Below are 14,492 nucleotides of genomic sequence, written 5' to 3' on the forward strand. Positions count from 1 at the left end.
TAAAGAATCATCTAATATATTTTTATTTAGGCAAGGTGTTTTATATTGTTTACCACCCTTGAGGACATTGGGCCAGCTTCAAAACCATCATTTAAAAATGGCAAGTAATCATATTCCATCATAATGTCATCAATCCATGCCTAACCCACTGAAAGAAATATTAATATTCTGGCTCATTGCTTCAACTTTATGGTAACACCTTCCCAGTATTGCTAACCACAGGATATGAAAGAAGGCAAAGATTAAAGAAAAAGTTAGTTCTGAAAAGTCAGCAAAGAGAAAGTCATTCTGTACAGTATATATAGAATTAATATGTGATGGTTATGCATATAACTAGTGTGTGTAACTTATTCAGGGCTTTTTTAATGAAAAAATGTGATGACTGTCTTTCTTGACTATTTTTTTTAAATAGCATACAATGCTCTTTTCAATATGCAAGTTACTTATTGAGTATCAGTTCTATATAATCCTAGCAAGCCTAGAAGCAGGATTTGGACAGAATAAACTGGCAGTAAATATGCAAAATACCAGGGAAACCAAATAGTCAAAGTTAATCATGCCATATGCCTCAAGGCAAACAACCTCCAGCTTTCTCTTGATCCATGAAATTTTTATCTTAAAATTCCTTCATTCTGTCTGATTCAAAAATCAAACTTTATGTGAAACATTGAAATTATTATAACTTAAAAATATTGAATCTTCACTTTAAAAAGTTGAGATATAAAACATTAAAGCTTTAGGTCAGAATTTGTTTTTAAAACAGTTTTCTTATAAAGGCTATTAGGATTCTACTAGTTAACCACTCTTCATTTAACCACTATATTAATAGCTATACATATTTTTTAAGAATAAAGAAAATATAGGATAGAAAAAAATCCAGTTTAAAAGAGATGCTTATGCATAAAAAATATCCTGAGGGTTATTTTACTTTGTTTTAGTTTATGTTTTCTGGAGGAAAAGAAGAGATAAAAAATGGTTTAGGTACTTCTGCGTCTATTAATCAGGAAATGTCTCAGAAGGAGAGATAGGAGATAGGAGATTGTTTTTCAGCTTTGGATCTGCTCAAGGCAATGAACAGACTTGTAATGTTCGGCAATATTATACATTCTCCAGCTTTTTCCAGAATGAGGGAGCTTCGCAAATACAATGGCGCACATAATTCATTTTCTGGCGTTTTGCAGCCCAACGTGAAGAAGAAAAACAGAGCCAGGAGTTTTCTACAGCTGAGGTCAAAACACCCCTCGAGGTCCTACAGCAGTGCTCATTTCCATTATCTGTGGAGCCGATGTTTGTCAGACACTTTTATCACCACCTTACCACTGGGGGTTTTAATGTTTTGCTGACTTGGAGCCCAATAAACTTATTTAATGATCATTAAGAAAAGCAAATAAAATAGAAACTAATCAGCAGATTTTCTGTGGTTGTCAGTACAGGTCAATATTTTTCCTCTCGTCTTATCTGGCATTCTTTATGATCTATATATCGCAGAATAAAATTCCGACTCCTAGGTCTTGGCTAAAAATCTCTGTAATTTCATGGAGTATAAATTTCCTAAAATCTGTATGAAAAAAAATCTACTCTATTATTTTTTTCTGCACTCATCTTTTTTAAAGTATAATTTTATAACTTTTCTTTTTGTTGTTTATGGTCTGGATCTTAGGGTAACACCATTTTTTAATTCTATCCTTTGCTTTCAAGACAGAGTATATATCCATAAATCAAATAACTGATATTTAAAAAATACCATTAGGTTTGTATATAACAAAATATTCATTTGCAGTCCTACAGGTTCCTGTTTTTACTGTTTTAATTTAATAATATCATATATTTTACCATGTTCTTATATTAGACCAAAATAACATTTTAAATACACAGCATAATTATTTTATTCTTTTATACTTGTAGAATGAATTGACACTAATTATTTATAGTTAAATTCTTTTTCCTTTTTTCTTTTACAGGCTGAAGAAAAGGCTCATTCAGAGGTAAAAACCTTGTAGCATTTTTCCATTTGACTGTTTTCGTTTACATTTATGATGAAATGAGTGTTTCGACCACTAGAGGGCTCTGTGATACAACCCATAACTCCAACACTGCTAATAGAAGTGACCCAGCTAGTGATAAATGGTCTTGGATATTTCCTCTTAAAAGAAAATGAAACGAAGTTTTTAGAAGCAAACTCTTTTCTCACGTTCTAGCTTGGAGTCTTAACATCTAATAAGTTGTCTCTAGTAGTAAGCACTTACAAATCTTTGATGGATGAATGAATGAATGTGTGGTCTATTATATTATAGTCTCTTCCCCCACTGCCTGTTAGACTAAGTGCATAGGATTAAGGCAAGTATTGAATTTGAGGCACTAGACCTCCACAACACAATTTACCAGTATCCCAGCCCATCTATTATTTGGTGCCAGGACTTTGCTGCTTCTAATCACTTGATGTCTAGTGTAGTATATTGTTCTAATCACGCGCATTTCACAAATATTTCATCGCAATCACGTACAAATCAGATTGCCGCCTGGAGAGAACATTATTTTTCTTTCCCTTTGTGTTAAGAGTCGTCCTGGCCAAGGAGAGCAGGGAGACTTTAATTAGGCCTTTATTCAAGGTGTGGTAATGACTATTTGATTGGTTTTACCATGAGCAAAGAAAAATGCGTTGGTAACAGCCTCTGCAAAGGAACTCTTCCCTTTGAAGTTCTATTTTATTAGCCTTTTAAATTAAAATTTGTGTGTATTTTTAAAAAATTGAAAAAGTGTAAATTATATCAGTTTTATCTTTATAATTGCTAGACCAAAGAGTAAATACGGTTTTGAAAAACCTAAACTATTTACATCTCACGGACATGGCAAAATTCTACCATCGACCGCAATACGTATAGCTACTAAGGCATAGAAATACCGCATCTGTTTGCCGTATTAGTAGTTATCCACCTCTCCTTTAATTATTTATGCCCCATAGTAGGTCCTGGTTCTTTTTTAATGATTTATATTACTTTAAGGTTTCCTAGATTCTATTTTAAAGGAAATCTGATCATGTAATAGAGACTAGTAATTTGAGAAAGCCTCTTTGAATTTGTATTGTTTTAAGAATAAAATAGATGTTCTCTGCTTTCTGGAAACTTTTGCGGTCATCATCATTTGAATGCAGCTCAAATGCTCTTTGGGTCTGGGTGTATCTCTTTTTTTAAAGGACAGGAGTCAAATGGAATCACATTTACTAAAATTATGTAAATGTCCCGTCTCTAATTCCAGTTTAAAGTTTAGTTCTTTTTTAGAGCCTTTTCAGTATTTACCACCATTTCTTCTCCACAAAAATCTAATGGGTAGGAAAAAAAAAAAAAAAAGACAGTTAATGAACTGTGTCAAGAATGCTCTTTCAAACTAAGGTAGTGTTTTGAAAGTCTAACTACAAAATAGAAGACTTGCTTTTGAAGAAATGAGAATCATCAGAGTAGAATGTTTGGCACCTGAGTAACTAAAATCCCTTGAGACCAGAAGTATACCTGTAGACTTAGTCTCAGTTGCTTATGAATATCTTAACCTAACTAATCACTGTTTATATTTCATGGAAACGTGAAACATGCAGCGTAAACTGTGGAAAGTGCTTAAATTAAAATTTTAAATATGATATATACTCTCATTTTTTTCTGGTTCACTTTTATTTGAGTGTGGACCTAACCAAACAGGAAAACATTTTAGCATATTTATGTTGGTGGTTTATCTAGCCATTTGCACAGTATTACTGATTTTTCCCCTTTTTTGAAACTATGGATAATCTATAACAGCATTTCTGCCCAGAGCTCATAGTAACTCACTGAATAAAGGGCATTATAACAAAGACTTGGGAAGGCTTCTCTGAGTGTTAGGAGTTAAAACTCCAGCCAATAAAATTATTTTCAAATATGTAATCATTAAATGTTGAATTGGAGCCAACTTTCAGTGACTGCAGGATATTCTACAGCTTCCGAGAAGTTGCCAAAGTATAGGAAATAAAAATAAACATACAAAAATGGATAGAAAAATAAAAAGACCCAGAAAATATATATATATGTATATTTAGTGGGGGTAGGATGAGCTAATTATATAGTATTGGCTTTTTTGGATTGAATTCTTAGTTTTAAGTTAAAATCTACTAGCATATTGATTTGATTTTTTTTTTAATTACATTCAGCAAATCCATAAACTACGGAGAGAGCTTGTTGCATCACAGGAAAAAGTTGCCACTCTCACATCTCAACTTTCAGCAAATGTAAGTCACTTTTGATTTTTTTTTGATATATTAAAACAGATGTTTATATAGTAAATGGGATAATTTTAGTAACAGACTCACAAACTTTAAATGTCCAAAATTATACAGACTTTTTTTTTTTTTCCTGGCATTATTTATTTATTTATTTATTTATTTATTTATTTATTTATTTGGCTGTGTTGGGTCTTCATTTCCGTGAGAGGGCTTTCTCTAGTTGCGGCAAGTGGGGGCCACTCTTCATCGCGGTGCGCGGGCCTCTCACTATCGCGGCCTCTCTTGCTGCGGAGCACAGGCTCCAGACGCGCAGGCTCAGTAATTGTGGCTCACGGGCCTAGTTGCTCCGCGGCATGTGGGATCTTCCCAGACCGGGGCTCGAACCCGTGTGCCCTGCATTGGCAGGCAGATTCTCAACCACTGCGCCACCAGGGAAGCCCCTATACAGACTTTAAGTCACTAAATAGTGGGACTTTCCTGCACGCTGGGTAATCAAACGTAAATCCACATTGATGAGAAATCACAATGTGGTTAAAATGGCTTTTTGTTTCTTGTAAAGTTGGAAACATTAGTAAAACCTACAAGTGTCATTTCTTTTCTTATTTCTCATTGTTACCAACACCCAGCCCCACATACGTAAGACTTTCTTCAGCTCCAAGACAATGAGGGGTTGACAGTGATTAACTTTGGAGTATAAAAAATTCTTGTGCCCTGTCTCCTTCAGCACAATTTATTGGACAATTAGTTAAGCAGCCAGTTAATTCTCTAAATTTGGGTTTCTTAGCTATGTTATAAATGAGCTACAGTTCTCTCAAAAACCTTGGTAGCCTCCTTATAGCAGTTTAAGCAGCTGAGGATGGCAAAAAATGATGATGGCAAAAACCATCAATTACATTAACATTTACTGAAGATCTTTCAGTGTGCCAGGGGGTATACTCAGAGTCGGAGCAGAAATAAAGGCGAACACGTGGCACTGTGCCTGGCCCTAGGGAACAACAGTGTTAGAAGCAGCAGTGAGGGGTGAGGAAGCTCCCGCTATTTTGCCGTATGTCCTGACACCTTCACTCAACATCAGTCTGCTCACTCCCGCGGGGTGGCTTTGGGCCTGTTCCCTGCCTCACCGCTCTGCTCTGTGTGGAGTTCTTCCATCTGTTCAACAAAGCTTAACACAGCAAGAGTGAGCAAATGTGGGCCCACTGGGTATGATTTAAATAAGAGAGATTTTAAGAATAAAAGTTACTGTGCAATATATTGTGTTGGCAAAAAGTTTGTGTTTTTCCGTACCGTCAAGAACCCAAACAAATTTTTTGGCCAATCCAGTACCTTCCACAGTATATAAGTAAGTCATTTCACTCACAATGCATTCATTTTAGCACTGTATTTGAATTGACTTTAGCTTTTTAACTTTGGGAGAATCAAATGAATTTGGGATTGGTTATATTTATCTTTTATAGACGTTGTCAGGGGATTCTTAAAATAATAGCAGGTTTTAGAGAACTGTTTAGACAATACTGGAAGAGAACAGTATTATTTAACCCATATTTTTTTGTCTAAGAATAATTCTTAAATAGTTCAGAAGCCACTGTAAATTTTATACTATAGGCTATATGTACAGTAGTATAAAGCACTCCTGTCTAGATTCCTGAATTTGTACCCAGAGGACATATTACAGTGTAAAAGCCGGAACACACTGGGTTGTGTTTGTCTGCAATGAGGGAGGCTCAACGACAGACCCTATGCGCTGGAAAGTAAAGATATAAATGTCTTGAATGATTACTCAGAGTTTTGTTTTATTTTGTAAATGTCTCTTGCAAGGACTTAACATATCAGTTGTTGGATTAATAAACGGCTGCTATACATAATGGAATTTGGGCTTTTACACAATAATGTTTATACTGTCTCCATTTAAAAAGTTATACAGTTGACCCTTGAACAACACGGGTTTGAACTGTGCAGGTCCACTTATGCATGGATATTTTAAAAATCTGCATGTAAGTGGATCCACACATTTCTAAATATCTGCATATAACTTGACCCGCATAGTTCAAACCCGTGTGGTTTAAGGGTCAACCATACACCATCCTTGGTTGGTTGAACCCTTGGATGTGGAACTCACAGATGCGGAGGGCCAACTATGGGACTTGAGCATCCATGGATTTTGGTCCTGGAACCAATCTCCCACAGATACCAAGTGACAAATGTACATGTATATTGTATTAAAAAGAAAAACTGAAATTAAAAGAAGTGTTTAATAAAAGATATATACTTGCTTTTCCCTCTGAGATTCCCATTCCCATTCTTGTTGATTGATTTCTTGTGTTTCCTTTCAACATTGTTCTTCTATATACCCCTGAATACATATATACAGTACACATTTGCAAAGGCTTATACACATACACACACACACACACACACACACACACACACACATAGACACACAGAAGGAACCAAGTTCTAACATAGGAGGACAGTCCTGGGGGACAACTCGACGCCACTGTTTCGAAAGGTAACAAACATTTTACAAAGATGTCAGCCATTGGCTATCTGCCACTTCTCTCGAGTCATGCATGCCACACTATTTTCACTGTTGTGTTTTCACGACTATGGACTATGTATTCTCAGCTGGGCATTGATATGACCGTCAAAGCATGAATAGTGGTTCTTATGGTGGGAAAAAAAAAGTACTCTTTTTTGTTTTTAAAGTACTCTTTTTATGCATAAAGCACAGATATATAGAGAGTACATAAACAGGTATCCAGCATATCTGTGATATTAAAATGGCCATGGAGGAAGGGGACAATTAGGAAAAAAAAATCTATGATGTCTCCCTAGGGGGTGATAAAGAAAAAAATGTAAGAAACATAAAATTAGAAAAATCGGTGCCAAATTTATAAATTTGTTTTAAAAGTTCTAGTCTTGGAAAAACTATCCAAATATCTCCAGCCTTCCCTGTGCACGTCTGTGTTATCATTAGTAGTACCTTTTGCGTGTGGATGGGAGCTTAATATATATCCTATTTGGTTCTTCTTCTTTTTTTTTTTTTTTTTTTACTTCATAATGCATTTTAGAAATATTCTCAAATCACCTCAGACCCACACAGAACCTGTACATAGCAGCTTTATTTTTTAATAGTGCAAAAATTGGAAACAACCAAAATATCTCTTAATAGGTCCATGGATAAACAAACTCGGATACATCCATACCATGGACTGCCACTCAGCAGTAAAATTAAATAACTATTAATACACACAGGAACTTGGATGGATCTCAAGTGCATTAAGCTTGGTGAAAAAAAGACCAATTTTAAAAGGTCGCATACTATATAATTCCATTTATTCAACATTCTCAAATGACAAAATTATAGAAATGAAGAACAACTTAGTGGTTGCCAGGGTTTAAGGAAGGTGGTCACCTCTCTCCTGAGAGGTGGGTGTAGCTATAAAGGGTAGCAATAGGAAGAGCTTTGTGGTGATGAAAGGTGGTTATTTACATCTGTGAATCTTCATATGTGTACCAATAATGAATTTCTGGTTTTGATATTATATATAATTTTATAAAATGTAACCCTTGAGGCAAACTGGGTAAAGGGGTACAAGAGTCCTCTCTGTACTCTCTTTGAAACTTCTTACGAATCTATAATTATTTCAAGTTTAAAAATTAAACATTAGTTTTTAAAAATTAAAAATTAGTTTTTAATTTCTTGGGAATTTAAATCTTATTTCACCATTTAGTGCTTTTTTCATTCGGTGGTGATATGGATTGTTAAAGCTTTTTACCATCAGATAAATGTGTTGCTGAAACTGTCAAAAGATGAAAGTCAGGAGATTCAGGTAATGAAGATATATATTATCTTCTACTCTTTTACAAAGCAGTTTATCAAAATTCACTTTAAAACTATTGCAGTAACTAAGAACTTGTGTAAGTGGATGCCTGTATAAATGTTTATAAAATCATTTTAAGGTCAATCCTATTTTAAACATTTAATAGTATCATTATAATTACTAGGGATGGAGTCTTGTATATTTATGTCCGTTTGTATCTTTAAGGATATAAGCTCCTTTACACATTCAGAAATTTGAATTATTTATAAGGTACAAACCATCTTGAACTCATTCTCTTTAGCACTTAGTTTAAAATGACACTTCAGATTCAGTGCACCATTATAAGTCATCAAAGGATTTACTTGAGAAAACACTTGGTTTCTCAGTTCTAAGAAATACTGCATTTAAATTTCATTCGGAGTGTGTTTCACGTCATTGCCTCTGAGTTAACATCTGTTGATGTATGTAATATATGCATATATTTTAATATACTTGTGCAGAAATTAAATTAATTATAAGACTGAAAAATTTTTCTGTATAGTTTCTTCAATGTAACTCAAAAACATTTTTTAATCTTGTACATTTCATATTTGGAGGTAAAGATGTGCCTTTTATTTATTATTTTATTCAGACCACAAGTAAACTTTTTACTTTTTGGTTAAATGGGATCACTACAATGACCACTGTTGTATAGAAGTGTAATAGCCATGACTTATAAAGACAAATTACAATGTCTGGTTCTGTAGAAAATATCATTAATTGTTATTATTATTGTTTATTTAGTAATCATTTTAAGATCCAGCTATTCAGTTTTACTCAATATATGAATAATTCTATCAGGACTTAATTGGTTTTCTTTAATTTGGGCTTTTTGGGTTTTTTTTCTTTTTGTAATTGATGTGTCACATGTTTGGACCTGGCAGCATGATTATATTTATATGGAGTCCAGACAATAATCTGTGTTTTAATATTTAAATTTGAAACATCTGTTTCTCTGCTTTTTCTCCCCCTTTGTTAAAAGGGGCAGTGGTAAGTCAGAAAGTTATTCAGTCAGCTCGCCTCTCATCTGCCTGACAGAATATAACCTCCATTCAGTAGAAGGCACGCTGAGCCTTCCTCTCTCCTTGCGAAGTTCTCTGAGCAGAGCTGCAGAAAAAGCCTGGGAAGCCTCTTTATAGAGCTGTGTGCACTAGGATGTCTGGGGAAAGGAGAGAGGGTATGTTGGCCAGCGCTATTTCCTGGCCTTCCTTGAATCAATACCCCACCAACAAACAGGAAGAGAACAGGAGCCCCACAGTCCAAGGCCCCCGGGAATGTACGGTCACATCAGACAGTCAGCCAGGTGCCCCCTGGCCTCTGACCCATACCTTCATGCTGCCAAGCCAGGTGGGATGCACTTAATGTATTTCTTACAAATCTCAGCCCTTAGGTCATCTGGAAATGGGCACTAAGGCTAGTTATCGCTACCACTTTTCAAAGATATCGCTGAATGAATGTGTAACCAAAAAAAGTTTTTTTTGTTTTTTGTGTGTTTTGTTTTTTTACCTTTCAGCACATAAGTCTTTTAACCACAAATCTCTCAGGTGTTATTTTCCTTGGGATTGTGTCCTATATCTTTGCTCTATTGAATATTTTTATATAATCTGGCAGTTACTTTTGTGTTTCTGCATCTCCTTTAAGGGAAAACTATTTTGCACATGATTAACAATGACAGACACTGAAGGGACAACTTTATACAGTAAAAGAAATGTGAAATCTTATTTATGATAGTTTCAGAGTCATTTTCCGTTCATCTAACTACTGATTTTCAAATGTAAAGTCTTCTATTTCTGTCTATCTGTGTAATCTGTCTATCTATCCCCATATACATCTATGTAAAGAGTATTTTTTACTTGGTTAATGGGCTGTCACTGAATTCTGAATGAACAAATGCAATGCAGGCATTTTTCATAATGATATTCTACCTTATTTTTTAGTACCACAGTTATTTACATGTCTATTCAGATTACGTTATGTGATTCCAAAACTAAAGACAATATGTATTAAAAATATTTTCCCTTAACTAATATTCAGTCTTGTCTCTTTTATTACCTTCACAGACTTCACCTAACACAAGTAGGGAATATTCATCAACATATTGATACAACTTTACTGTGGCTTGAAAATTATGCAGCTGCTAAGAGAAAAGTCAGAACTGTGTAAACTATGATTAACAGTCCCCCTAAAAATCCACAGTTCTTTTAAAGTCATCATTTTATAAAGTTTTTAGACACGATATATTCTCCTATAGTTTAATCAGTCTTACATTCCATTTTTGTCTCCAGTAAGGTGACAAAGATTATCACTGGTATAAGTGCCTTCCTTTATTTTACCTATTGTAGTGCCTTTCCATGAATCCAATTGGTGCGAAAGTTGCCCTTTTATTAACTTCAAAGTAACAAAGCTATTATGATAAACTAAGTCAAGGGGACATAAACTTAAAGCAGCATTTCACGAACATACTTTTAACAAACTTTTCACTGAGAGCAATGTGACTCAAATTAAAATGTTCTTTTGTAACTAGTTATATATGTTCTTGTAAATAATTAATGAAGAGCAATTTTCCAAAGATTGAAAACTGACCTTCTAATGGTGAACATTTTATATTTACTCATAGAAACCAAATATAAGCAATATATTTGTGCAGCATATTCTTCACAGCCCTGCTTTCTTTGTCGTATTTTTAATTCCTATTAAACTGATAAAATATGCACAGCTGGTAAAATGAAGTAATTTTCTCTAAGTATATATATTCAAGGACTCATTGTCCAACAATTAAACCTTACAGTTATTTGGGAGAATTGAAACTTTTCAATGTTATGTAGAGTCTGGCATTTCTTGTAGTGAATATTAACAAAGTTCTTCTATTTTAGAGGAAAACAAGCAATTTTAGCTTTAGAATTCAGTAACCCATTGTATCTTCATAGCAGGATTATTTTTAACAGTCTAAACTGGAATCAGCACTAATGGTCGTCATGGACAAATAGATTATAAATTACACAGAGCAGTGCTTTACAGCAAATTCTAACTCCTGCTGCACACCACATGGATGAATCTCAAAACACAATGTTAAGCAAAAGAAAACTGTCACCAAGAAAATCATGCCATGTGATTCCACTCGGATAGTTTTAAAAATAGGCCAAGCTAAAACATAGTGTTTAGGGATGCAAGCTTAGGTGGCCAAACTATATAGGGAAGCAAGAAAATAATTATCAAACAGGTCACTCTAGTGGTTATCTTTTCGGAAGGGAGAGGGGACAGAGATGAGGAAGGGGCAAGGGAGGACTTCCAGGGTCTTCAAATCCTCTTTGTTGACTTGGCTGCTGAGTGCATGAATATTCGCGACGTTAAACCAGTGAGCTGTACATTTTCATTTTGTTCACCTTTAACATAGTGTGAAGGTTAAGTATAAGAGAAAGTGGGACATAACCTTATGCTAATTTCTGAGGGTACTAAGTCTGATGTAATGACATTCCTTGTCATTGGAAATGTTTTGAACTATTAGATACTATTCGTTTTTTAAAAAGAGTGTTATTTATCTGATTAAACCTGCTAACAAACCTTGGAGTACAGTTCTCAAGGTCGTGTGTATGTGTGTGTTTGAGAGAGAGGGAAAGGCGGAAAGAGGGAGAAGGGAGTGGAAAAGAATAGAGGCTTTTTTTTTTTTTTGGTTATTTAAATTTTTTTGTTTATTGAAGTAGAGTTGATTTACAATGCTGTGCCAATCTCTGCTGTACAGCAAGGTGACTCAGTTATATAGACATTCTTTTTTTATATTCTTTTCCATTATGGTTGATCACAGGATATAGAATAGTTCCCTGTGCTATACAGTAGGACCTTGTTGTTTATCCATCCTATATATAATAGTTTGCATCTGCTAACCCCAAACTCCCAGTCCTGCCCTCCCCCACCCCCCTCCCCCTTGGCAACCCACAAGTCTGTTCTCTATGTCTGTGAGTCTGTTTCTGTTTTGTAGCTAGGTGGGAAAGAATAGAGTTTTACTTACTGATGGACAGAAGATTAATAGCATCTTCTATAAATTATCTTTCTCTATATTACAGTGTCAGGAAAACAAAGGCATCCCAGGATGAGCTCAGAGCTAGGAACAAAGACACCTTTGTATCATGATGCTAATGGAAGGGACTTGTACATTCTAGCTGTTACCAATAATGGAATAAACTTCTGGCTGTTACTAATAATGAAATAAACTTCTAGCACCCTAATTCTTAGGACTCCTGTGATCCATTTGATAATAGGTACCTCAGCCTTTCAGCTCTGCTAGAGTTACAAGGCAATTTCTTTTAATTGCATCCTCTCACTCCCTTCTCTCAAAAAAATAATCTTTTGCCAAATTTTCCCCCACACATAGTTTATTATAGATGTAGGTTGTAAAATATTCTGTACTCGTATCTCTTTATGCATGCGATAAAATTGGATAACATACCTGTGGTTCTACATCAAGCCATAGTGAGAGGTTGATGCATCTCTTCATGCATAATATTCTGTGGGTCAAGCTGTTGCATGATGGCATGTCAATAGAAACTGGCCTATTTTAGAACTATAATAAGATTTTCAAATACTTCTTAATCGTTAAGAGTTACGGTTATGTACTGCAATGTGTATAATTCTCTGAGATTTAAAATAAAACCCCAGAGCCACAAAAACTTAAATAAAATATGACTGAATATTATTTCTAGCTGGCCTACCTACACTTCCTTAGTGGAAGGGAAAAAAGTAGGAATAAATGCCCTTTTTATTGAAAAGAGTTTGGAAAGTGAAGACAACTCTTTTTGATTCATTTCTTTGTAAGTAGAAAAAGAGGAAAGATAATGTTATAGCTGTCAGCAGATGTCTGGCACTTGGAGGAGAGCATCATTTCAATAGGGGAGCTAACAGTATCTTCAAAGGTCATCATGCAGGTATGAAAATGAGGAACATTCGTCCATTGACTATTGCTGCGACCTCCTCTCGGGCTTTGAGTCTAAAAACTTGGCAACTCAGAACTTTATCCAGTATTTTGGGTGTCAAATCCTCCATGATGTGCGAGTTAGAAGGTGTTTTTATGTGCAAAATACCATTCCCTTTCAGCAGTTGAACTCATTAAATGAGTTCAAGATTGAACTCAAGATTGAAACACTGATTTTTAAGCTGAACTCATTAAGTGAGTTCAAGATTGAACTCAAGATTGAAACACTGATTTTTAAGCTGAAGTTTAGAAATAATAGATGAAGATTTGTGTTAACGGAGAGTCAGCACTGAAAGCCAGACATGACGGTCATAGTATTTAAAGAGTAAGAATACCTGAAATTAAGCATTTTGTAAAGAGAAGGGTTTTCATCCATCCACATAAGGTTCTGACATTTAAGATGTGTTCCTTCTGTTTTGTTCGCAGGCTCACCTCGTAGCAGCTTTTGAAAAGAGTTTAGGGAATATGACTGGCCGACTGCAAAGTCTAACCATGACAGCGGAACAGAAGGTATGTTCAGGAATTGCCACTGGGGCTTGAAATAAGACAGGAAGTTGCATAGGGTGTTTAAGCAATACCTGAGATGCAGCTCCTTAGAAATAATACTGAGAGGATCCATTCTAAAGTAAATTGGAACAGTGGCAAGATAATACCTTTTCTTTTCGGATTTTAATTTAAAGACTTATGATTCAGATTAACCTATATTGGAACACACACACACACACACACACACACGTTCTTTTTAGGCAGTCTATTATTTTACTTGTGACTGGAGCTATTGAAAGATACCAAATGTTAAGAAAAAGAAACAGGAGAAGAGTTAGAATATTCTAGGAATAATTTAACGCAGTTGATGAGAATTGCACTCTGACAAGAATTTTCACAAATCCATGGTCTACAAGCCCAGTTATAGACCATGGCTGTGATCTGAGATACTCACGGAGAAGACCTGAAACAGAGGTTAGGGCTCTGTAAAGTAAGGGGCCTTAGGTTACCGTATCTACGAGACAAGGAACAGTCCTGCGTAATTTTGGAGGAACAAGACTAGTTGGCATCTGGGGATGCTGTCTTTGAAGTAAAGCTAAGCTACATCAAAAGCTTTAAAATAAACCTGAAGGATTTTATGGAGTAGAAGAAGGAATGGTTTTTTAAAAAAAAAAGCAACAGAGAATTTGGTTCACAAAGGCAGAAATATCAAAAGGTCCACACTGGATAGAAAGAATCTGGACACTTTCCATATGATGACCAGTAACTTACCTCCCTGCCATTGATTTGGTGGCCCTAACCTGAGTCCTTGGATGAGTGTCTAAAAAGTCTCTAAAATTGTGTGGAAATATTTGTAAAAATGGCATATGTGCATAATATGAGCAGATTTCCATAGTTTTCATCTAATTTTCAAAGAGATCCATATCTAAATAGT

At 35.1% G+C, this 14,492-nt stretch overlaps 1 protein-coding gene across 11 annotated transcripts in view; it reads left to right on the top strand.

Moving 5' to 3' along the window:
* NAV3 (neuron navigator 3) overlaps positions 1 to 14,492 on the top strand; it is an 850,488-nt gene that overhangs the window by 781,679 nt on the left and 54,317 nt on the right. For all 11 annotated transcript variants that reach the window (XR_011076027.1, XR_011076028.1, XM_068561371.1 and 8 more), the window contains 3 exons: positions 1,962 to 1,985; positions 4,175 to 4,252; positions 13,499 to 13,582. Coding sequence is in view for 9 of the 11 variants with exons in the window: in XM_068561371.1 (XP_068417472.1) it covers positions 1,962 to 1,985; positions 4,175 to 4,252; positions 13,499 to 13,582 (186 nt within the window). In the remaining 2 variants the exon portion in view is untranslated. The remainder of the gene's footprint in view (positions 1 to 1,961; positions 1,986 to 4,174; positions 4,253 to 13,498; positions 13,583 to 14,492) is intronic.

The sequence above is a fragment of the Eschrichtius robustus genome, chromosome 13 (genome assembly GCF_028021215.1).
Source record: "Eschrichtius robustus isolate mEscRob2 chromosome 13, mEscRob2.pri, whole genome shotgun sequence".
In the NCBI taxonomy this organism is placed as follows: domain Eukaryota; kingdom Metazoa; phylum Chordata; class Mammalia; order Artiodactyla; family Eschrichtiidae; genus Eschrichtius; species Eschrichtius robustus.